Source organism: Vitis riparia, chromosome 6 (genome assembly GCF_004353265.1).
Source record: "Vitis riparia cultivar Riparia Gloire de Montpellier isolate 1030 chromosome 6, EGFV_Vit.rip_1.0, whole genome shotgun sequence".
In the NCBI taxonomy this organism is placed as follows: Eukaryota; Viridiplantae; Streptophyta; class Magnoliopsida; order Vitales; family Vitaceae; genus Vitis; species Vitis riparia.
The window spans coordinates 8,584,463-8,595,135 of NC_048436.1; the positions used below are offsets into that span (position 1 = coordinate 8,584,463).

A 10,673-nucleotide genomic window follows, 5' to 3' on the forward strand; every position below is an offset into this window, starting at 1 on the left:
TGTGACTTGAGCCAATCTATTGTGTGCAATCCCTTTATTTATTTGTTTGTTTTTTATAGCCCATTAGTAGGTGTGGTTTGAGCGTTCAAATCTCACTCTCCACATATAATAAGAAATTGTTTATTGAAGAGACGATTTCCACCAAAAATTTAAAATAAAATAAAATTTAATATATATTATAGTGGCCTAAATATGGAGAACCAAGTCTTGAGTGTCTCTTTCACTTATTCTATAGATTTAAAACCAGAACGTAGCTGGCCAAAAGTCTATAACGATACCTAAAAGTACAATCAGTCCTTTAATAGGAACTGCACTAGAAGTTTACTCCTTGTTTATAAGTATATACAATTAAGTTAAATCTCTTCTGCACCTGCTTCGGAGTTCAAACATAGAGTGCAGGAAGTTCCAAATCACCCTTATTTCAGCTCAAGATCTCAAGAACGTCCGAGAAAAATTCAGAATGAAAGTCTACGCCAAGCTTTCATTTGCAGGATATTCCCGAACAGAGAGAACAAGTCCGGTGGACACAGAGGGGGAGACCAACCCTGCATGGAACTTCACCACTGGATACACAATAGGCAAGAAGGCAGTTGAATACCAAGGCATCATGCTTGTTATCCAGTTGTATTGCAGCCGCACACTAGGAGACCGGTACATTGGAGAGGTAAGCGTATCTTTCAAGGACCTGTTTGATGGGGCAGTGGCCACCGGAGGCAGCACTACTGTGAGTTACCCAGTGAAAAATGGTGCAGCAGATTCAAAGGGAGTGTTGAAATTTTCGTACTCATTCGGGGATATAGTGATTGTTAAGAAACCTTCTGTCTGGGCACGAGGTATGGCTGTTTCTGGTACGATTCTGGTGAAAGTGATTGCAGAGGTGGCCTTTGGAGGAGGCCTTGATGATCTGGATATTTCCTTCTCTGGAGAAGATGTTCTGATTGATGTAGATGTCCCGGTTGATAGTTGGGGAAGTTCCTAGGATCCCAAGAATTAGTGATCTGCTAGGTGGTGCAAAACTTCTTACCATATATATTGATATTAGTATGTGCTTAAGATGCCAACTTCTGTTGTCTAATCCTGGGTCTGGCTTATCAGATTGTACATAAGTCTGACTTCTATGTCTTTTTTAGGACAAAATACAATATATGTAAAGATGCTATGTATTAAAACCCTGGTTTCTACTCCTCATCAGTTGTTTCCTATTTGTAGAGCCATATTTCTCCTGTTCACGAATCTCCCCTTGTAATAATGATCCCATAAAGAAACTTTTTCTGTATGGTATAGATATATATGAGCGAAGAGATGAAGATAGATTTATTTGTCGCAATGCCTTTTTTGGATGCTTATAAATAGTTTGAAACATTTACATAACCATTTGCTCAATTTTGTTTGTCATAATGCCTTTTTTTGGATGCTGATAAATAAGTGAAGGAAAAAAAGAAAAAATAGAAAGTCAGACTGTGTCAATTTCAAACTAAAACTTTGAAATAAAAAATAAAAAAAAGGTTATTACTCCTGGCAACTAAACAAATATGCAAAAGATAGATATTCTAGTCCACCACCTCAAAAATTTAAGGGTCTATTTGATAACATTTACAACCATGACTCCTAAAAAAGAGTTTTTAAGAATGGCTTTTAGAAAATAGTTTTCAAGAATAGTTTTTAAAAGCAATTATTAGTTCTTTAAATAATTATTAATTATTTTTAGAGCATAATTCTATTACGAACACAAACATGAATAACGATTTTTTTGGCTTATTCTCCACAAAAATAGTAGCACTTATCTACAATACAAAAAAAATTATCAAAAAAATTCTCAAAAAATTGTTTTCCATCAAAAATTTGCCAAACATATTTTTTGAATTACAAAACTATTTTCTAGAAGAATTTCCAAAGAAGACTTGTATTCTCAACTAAAATTCCCAAGAAAATAGAAATATATTAAAAAATAAAACAAACTTTCCAAAGAAAATATCAAAATTCTCACTCTCTTAGTTTTACGAGTTGCCAAATTATAGGGATGGATTGATCACTTGAAACTCGTCATTGCTCAATGGAGGCTAATGGTGATGTAGTACCTGAGAACACCTATTACCCATGTTTCCACTCTCGGGCCCACGTTTTGTGGGATTTCTAGAATAAAAAACAAAAAAACAAAAATCTTAACCCTGGTCTCTAATGGGGAGCATGAACTTGTAGACCATAAATGTAGTAGAAACTAATAGAATTAATTGGTTAAAAGGGATCAAATAATATTCAAATTTGTGAATCTAACATTTTTTATATTTTTACTCAAAAAATAACCCATTTTTAATATAAATGTCTATTACCATTTCAATTATTTATACATGGGTTTTAAAGGAAAAGGTTATTTTTACAAGAAAATAGTGATAACATTTTTGTTCAAATGAAGCAAAAAGGGATGAAGGATTAAATTTCCAAAATTACCTTTTAATCAAATAATTCAAACTAATAAACCTTTTAAACTTCATTCTAGGGTGACTAAAATTAGAATCCACACCTCGAATTTAGATATTCCTAAATGATTTTTCTAGTTGATAAATAACGATCTTAAAGGTCTAAAGATCTTTTATCTCCTAGCTTTTCAGATCTTGGCAACAGAGAAGGGTAGAGCTAGTTCTTCCTTAGAACTTGGGAATGCTGAATAATAGACTTCTTTCTAGAGAGATGAAGATTAAGGCCCTGTTTGATAACTGTTTCGAAAACAATTCTAAAAAATAGTTTTTTTATAACAAGTTTTAAAACCTTTTGATGCTTTGTAGAACAAAAGTTTATTTGGAAATTTGAAATATTTGTAACATGTTTTTAATATGTCTCCAAAATAATTTTTATATCTAGTGTTTTATTTTTAATCATTCTACAATTTTGAACAATTATTTTTTAAAACAACCCTCAAAACATAAGTGAAAATAATTAAGCCTCAAAAAGCAAGACATGATGTAACAAAGTTAGACTTAACTATCCTCTTGTTATCCTTTTAGTATATTGATATTGATTTGAGCATTCAACTCATTTCTCTTACATTATACATGAGTTACGTGCATTAGGAGTTGTACGAAAGATATAAGTCATGAGTTTCTTATAAGTAGATAAGTTGTCCACAGTTGCTTCATGGATTTGGGTAATCTAATAGAGACTGCAGTGCACCACCTCCTAATTGGAGGGATGACTTGTCTTGGTCGTCGAGATGGGTTTCCCATGGTGAGTGCACTAGTGTATGTGATGCACACTGGATACGACCTATGGTGAATCATAACGCAAGGCTATTAATTATCATGATTTACCAAGCTACTATGTTGCATAGACTCTCAACCTTGAGAGGATATTGAGCTTGTTTCAAAATCAACAAGAAGCTTTGACCTATGGGTGAGACCTTGAAGTGGCCATATATCCCTATGAATTAGATTACTATTGATGGAAGTTGGTGGCAATAGGTGTTCTCAATAGAGGCACCATGATATCTCTTAGGATTAGGACAGTGTGTCCCCTTAGGTAATCCAAAAGACATGTGATCATGAAATTTGTGACCATAGTAATTCCTTTAGTGGAATTTGACATATGCTCCTTGAAGTTAAACTATGTCAATTAATCACATAATAAGTGAGATCTGTAACTCAAAGATTTGAGAGGTAATAGCACTATAAATAAAGGTTTATGAATTAATAAAAAGAGATCTAACAATTCAACCATTCTCTTTTATTTCTTTCTTCTTCTTTTTTAATTTTCACACAATAGAGGCACCATGATATCTCTTGGGATTAGGATAGTGTGTCCCCTTAGGTAATCCAAAGGACATGTGATCATGAAATTTGTGGTCATGGTAATTCCTTTAGTGGAATTTGACATATGCTCCTTGGAGTTAAACTATGTCAATTGATCACATAATAAGTGAGATCTATAACTCAAGGATTTAAGAGGTAATCTTGATAGGTAATAGCACTATAAATAAAGGTTTATGAATTAATAAAAAGAGATCTAACAATTCAGCTATTCTCTTTTATTTCTTTCTTCTTCTTTTTTAATTTTCACATTTATTTTCTTACACATTATCAGCACAACAATTTAGGTAAATAAAGAAAAGAATTCATTTATAAGAGTTTTTATAGGTATAGCACCTCATTTTCTTTAAGCATTCTTATTTCAAAATATATATGAAAGTGGTATATCATTATATTCTATTTTTTTATTATAATTTTTATTTACTTTATCTCATAGTCAGAAGTTATGTAAGTTATGTCCTATATAACCAAGCTAGAAGCTTGTAGTCGTTGATATTTTAATCTTATAATACCAAAAGCTATATAGAAATTTTTTTCATAACCCAAAGTTATGAAGACAATCTCTATTGACAATTACTTCATAGCTACAAACTATGTTCATAATTTTAATTCTTTTATATAACTAGAAGTTATACAAAACAAAATTGTTTATTAACAGCTCTATAGCCAAAATCTATAGTTTCAATTTTCTAATTCTCTTGTATGATCAAAAGTCATAAAAAAAATTATCAATTAACAACTATATAATCAGAAGCAACATAAACAATTTTTAATTCTATTGTGTAACTAGAAGTTATATTATAATATAATTGTCAATTACTTTATGTTATTATAACATTATTCAAATTTTGACTATTCATGGCTTGAAGCTATGAACAAAATCTTTATAGATTAATAAATGATAAAACTTGTATGGCTAAAAGGCAAATGAAAAAATATTTGGTTATAAACTTATATTATATATAGCCAAAAGCTATATAATTACTATCAATTATAACTTGAAGTTGTGAAAATGAGAAAATTAATATTTTTTGTACTAGTCAAATGATATGTCAAAGTTGTTAATATGTATCTTCTTATAACCAAAAGCTATAGAAAACAAAATTATTAACTAACTATTTTATACAACTTTAAGAAATTCACATAACCAAAAATTATAAGAAAAATAGTTTATCGCCTAAAGCTATGCAACTATTATTTTTACATTTTGTTGTAATTAGGTAAAAAACTTTTATGAACTAAAGTTATGATAACAAGCATATGGATATTTTGTACATCAAGCTATACAAATAGGTAAGTGTTTGATAATTTTTTATGAACTCCAATATAGAGTCATTGGTAGAAATATCTGCATATAGGAGTGAAATTTTAGGTTGTATGAAGGCGTGGTATTTATACTTAACATTCTTGTGTTAGAGGTGATATTTTGGAATATTTTATATTCTCTTTGTTTATTGCACAATAATCTTTCTATATGATATAATAATTGAGATTAATTTTAATCTTTATTTTATAATATCTAGAGTAAAATATGTTTGTTATTCATATAGAAAGTTGAGATTTTTGGATAGCATATATACTTATATTTTAAAATTTCTAGATAGTATATTCTAATTTGGTTGTACACGATTTCAATTTTTAAATGTTCTAGAAGCATGTATAAGAATTCATCTTATGCCAAAAAAGGTTTGGACTTACACATTGAGAATTTAATACTAAAATTATGTATTGAAAATATAGGAACCTACATGAGAAAATTAGTTTTTTTAACACATCATTTATTATGATGTGATATTATTTTTAAGATATCTTGTTTATTAAAAAAAATAGGGGCATAAATATTATATTCATATGGAGATATTTTAAAATCTAGTCTCCTTTTAGATACATATTACCATATTTGTCTTTTCTTATTTGAATATGGAAGACACTTATTCAAATATGGAAAGATTTCATTTTGAATATTGTAATTACTTTTCGGTATATCTTAGAAAAATTATATAACATTTCATAAGATTTTGTACATGAATATCTATGTTGACATATTTTATAATTTTTGGAGATTTGTTATTAATACAATAATATTATTTTGATATTATGACATGAATGTAAGGAAAGCTTTTTTATTCTTTCACACATATTTTAGTATCATGCTTGATGCAAAATAAAAATTTTGTTTTGATACATTTGAAATATATGGAAACTTGTACAAATATGTATGATGCATATATTTGATTTATGATTGAATTTTCCAAAGACATTTTTAAAAATTTTGATTACATAATTTTTTGGGTGTATGTAAAATATATGAGTTGGTCATATGATTAATAATTTGATTTCATATGTTGATTTTCTTTAAGCTGTGTTTTTTTTTTTTTTTTTTTTGTGATTGGAAAATCTTGAGTTATATAAAGTAATATATATTATTGTTATCGTCATGCATATATAATATTTTATTAATGCAATAATTTTATTATCTAAGAATAATTTTAAGATTATAATAGGTTCAACTATTGTTTTAAATATATTTTGTTATATCTTTTCATATATATTTAGATAGATTTATGGTGTTTCAATTAAAGTTTTGAGACATGGAAAAATAGCAAGATGCTTTACATCATGATATGTTCTCTTGAAATTTTGATCTATGAATTAATTTTTGCACATCGATTTAGATTATAATAATATTTGGAAAAAATTATTGATCTATCATTACAATTAGTTTGATTATTGCAATCTTTTTAGTTATTTCATGCATAAATTATTTCACGCGTACAAAATCAAATGTGTGAGATATTTAAGAAATATATAAATTTAAATTATCTTTTCCTTTTTTTTTATGTTATATATGTTCTCATTGCCTTTACACTTGTTAAGTTGGGTCATCATCAATGACTAGTATTTTTTTTTTGTTGATTTCAATTATTTCTTTATAATAAGATTTCTTCAACCTTAAGGGCAAGGTCGTTGTGACATATTCTATGAATTGTTATTTTGATGAAACTCTTGTCTTATTAATTCTACAACATTGATAATAAAGATGTTAATGTTATATTAGGTAATAAAAACCTTATTAAAGACTCCAAAATGGCTCATACTATGTCACTAGTATTATTTGAGTCCATGCAAATGACACTTTGTACTATGCATGACCTTGAAGAATCTTGCAAGACCAACTTGGTCCCTCAAGGTAAACAATGATGCCTTAATTCATTGTAAAGTCTTATGGAGTTACATTATAAAACCAAAAAAATTTTATCTAATGACTAGTTCATTCTACACTTGAAAAGAGAATGTCATGTTGTGAAGATTTTCATTTTCATGAGACAATTTTCTCTCTATTAGGGGGAGAAAAGCCAGTTTCAAAAGAACAACATGAAATTATTTAGAATGCATTGACCTTGACTTGTCTTGATCCTCATACTAATCAGTGTGAACTAGAAGTTCAAAAGATTATTCATTCACAAGGACTTGCAAGTCAACTATCATATGCTTTCACTGATGGAAAGAAAGCAACAAAGTCATTTATACTGACTATAAATATTCTAGCATGGATTGATGTCCCTAAAAGAAAATTAAATAATGAGTACTCTAAGGCACACCTAAAGCGTTGTAGACCCGTCGGCTCAAAAGACTCAATTCTCCATAAGAGGAAAACACAAAGAAAACACTTGAAAACTTGGTACTCTCAAAAAGGCTACAAAATGACTTATCAATTCTAAGTAACCCCTAAAAAGGTACAAATGAAACAAATAGCCTATGAAGAGGCTCAAATAAAACAAATAGTCCTTGGAGAGACATATGTTAAACAATTAGCCCCAGAAGAGGCACATATTATACAATTAGATGTACCTAAATATGATGAGATCTCAATTAGTTATTTACATTCAAGAAAAAAATGGAATTGAAATACCTTTATTCTCTTTCTAATTTATCATTGATATCATAAGAAATGATAATGACCATGAACCACAAAGTGTAGAAGAATGCCAACATAGAAATTAAAGATTGGTCAAAATAGATGAAATGTATCCAGGCATAATTAAACACGTTAAAAAAACAAGAAGTATTTAGACATATAGTCTAGATGCTTGAAGTTGTTAAGCCCATCAAATATAAATGGGTATTTGTGAGAAAGTGCAATGAGAAAAATGAAATCACGAGATATAAAGCATAACTCATAGCTCAAGGTTTTTTACAGAGACCTATCGTTGACTATGAGGAAACATATTCTCCTATGATGGACATAACCACATTTAGATATTTAATTTATTTAGTAGTCTCAAAAAGTCTGCATATGCGTCTCATGGGTATTGTTACTACATATTTATCGATCTTTAGATAACAACATTCATATGAAAATCCTTGAAGGATTTCAAATGCTTGAAGCAAGTAATTCAAAATATTACAACATATGCTCAATTAAGTGACTAAGATCCTTTTATGGATTAAGTAATCCAAAGGCATGTGGCACAATCACCTTACTGAATATTTAGTTAGGGAATGATATGTGCCTCTGCATATTCATTAAGAAATCAACAATTAGATTTACAATTGTTGTAATATATGTGGAATATTTTAATTTTGTTGGAACTCCTGAAAAGCTCATAAGAATAGTTGACTATTTGAAAAATAAATTTGAAATGAAAGACCTTAGAAAAACAAAATTTTGTCTTAGTTTGTAGAATGAGTACTTTCCAAATAAAGTGTTAATTAATTAGTCAACATATACAAGGAAAGTCTTGAAGTGCTTTCATATAGATAAATCATATCCACTAAGTCCCCCATGGTTACTCATTCACTTGAAGTGAACAAGGACTTTTTTCATCCTAAAGAGGATAATGAAGACCTGTTTGCTCCAAAAGTACCTTATTTTAGTGCAATTGAGGGCATTGACATATCTAGTAAATCGTACAAAATTAGATATATCTTCTTCTATGAATTTACTAGAAAGATATAGTTCTACGTCAACTAGAAGACATTGGAGTCCAAGGGAAAAGAGTAAGTATTTGCTACTAGCCTGTATGCTAATTTGCCACCTTCCTAATGATTCTATTAAAGCAAACAATGGTAGTTACTTCTTTAATTCATAAAGCAAAAAGTAAGTTGGGAATATGTGTGGTTGAGATCTATAATCCAATATATTTGAGAGTCATGCAAACTATCTTCCATTAAAGACAATTTGACAATACTTTATGAAGATAATGTTGCACACATCGCATAGATTAAAGAATGATGAATTAAGGGTGATAGAATTAAGCATGTATCACACAAGTTCTTTTACATTCATCAACTCGAAAAGAGTGGTGAAATTATTATTCAACGAGTAAGATCAAGTGACAATTTAGTAGACCTATTCACAAAGGCATTATCAACTACGGTCCTCAAGAAGCTCATTAGGATTCATCAACTCAAATATCTCTATGCTGAGCAACTAGAGAACATATAATCATGTCAACATGAGGGGAAGCAAATTTTATCACTATGTTGTACTCTTTTTCCCTTCATCTAGGATTTGTCCTATTGGGTTTACTAGTAAGCTAGGTTTTTAATAAATTAGTCGTAGTAACCCAAAAGAATATTAATACTCTTTTTTCTTCACTAGGGTTTTTTTCATATGGTTTCTCCTGGTAAGGATTTAATGATACATATTCTAAAAGTGGTTGTCATCCAAGAGGGAGTGTTATAAATATTTATGGTAGTTTGTGGATGACAATACCATTACCATATTTGTACTCTTACCATCTTGGTATTATCCCTTAACTATAAATAAGGGTTTATGAATTAATAAAGAAAGACCTAGCAATTAAGTTATTCTCTCTTATTTCTTTCTTCTTCTCTTTTAATTTTCACATTTATTTGAGTTTAAGTTAAAAATAATCCATTGGTAGAAAAAAAATGGCAAGAATAGTACCCATCTCAAAATATTTGTCAAACGAATCTTTTTGCATCCACGTAAGCATCTACATGGATTTTTTTTTTTTAAGTGTGTAAAACCACCATTGGTGACTGTGGTTTTAAAAGTTTCAAAAATATCCTTAAAACCACAGTTTGTGACCGTGGTTTTACAATTTTCCTTAGAACCACCGTTAGTGATTGTGGTTTTACAAGTTTTAGAAATTATTTTTAATTCATCTATGTTTTAATGATATTATGATTTTAATATTATTTTTAAAATATTTTTTACCATAATAACCATAAAACCACTTTTATTAAGGAATAACCTAAAATCATAATCATTGGCATTAATTTTTATATGAAAATATAAAATTTTAAAATAATATAAATAATTTATTTAGTTATTTTAAAATTTTAAAATAATATGAAAAAATAATTTTCTTTAATTCATATGTGATAAAATTCATAAAAAAAAAATAAATATTTTATTTATCATAAATATATAAATTTTTATGGAAATGCAGGCGAAATTATTTTCTCAAAATTTTAAGGAAAATATGAAAAAATAAAGATAATATATATATAATTTTAAAACAGTCGTAAAGAAAAAATTTATTAAGGATAATTTGTAAATAAAAATAATTTTAAACTGAGAATGGAAAATTGTAAGAAATTTTTCACACTCCAAAAAGAACTTTAAGAAAATCTGGTACATCGTTAAGAAATTTTGGTACATCCATAATTTACACTAAAATTAAAAATAAAAAAGCAAAGTTTTAAAATCTCATATTTTTTTAGTTGATGTATGATTACATGAGTTCCCCTTAAAAATATTTGTGAAACCCCAGGGTTTTAAAAAAAAATTGTAAACCCACAGTCTATTACAATGATTTTTAAGGATATTTTCAAAATTTCTTACAATTTTCCATTGTCGGTTTAAAATTACTTTTTTTTTTACAAATTATCCTTAATAAA

At 28.4% G+C, this 10,673-nt stretch overlaps 1 protein-coding gene across 1 annotated transcript; it reads left to right on the forward strand.

Moving 5' to 3' along the window:
• The first annotated feature begins 460 nt into the window (after positions 1–460).
• LOC117916961 (protein SRC2-like) lies at positions 461–979 on the forward strand. Its single transcript, XM_034833202.1, has one exon. It carries the CDS (start codon positions 461–463, stop codon positions 977–979), a length of 519 nt encoding a protein of 172 aa, XP_034689093.1.
• The last annotated feature ends 9,694 nt before the right edge of the window (positions 980–10,673 follow it).

What these genes read in the sequence shown, in the direction of transcription:
- LOC117916961 (XM_034833202.1), top strand. Translation starts at nt 461, where the DNA reads ATGAAAGTCTACGCCAAGCTTTCATTTGCAGGATATTCCCGAACAGAG.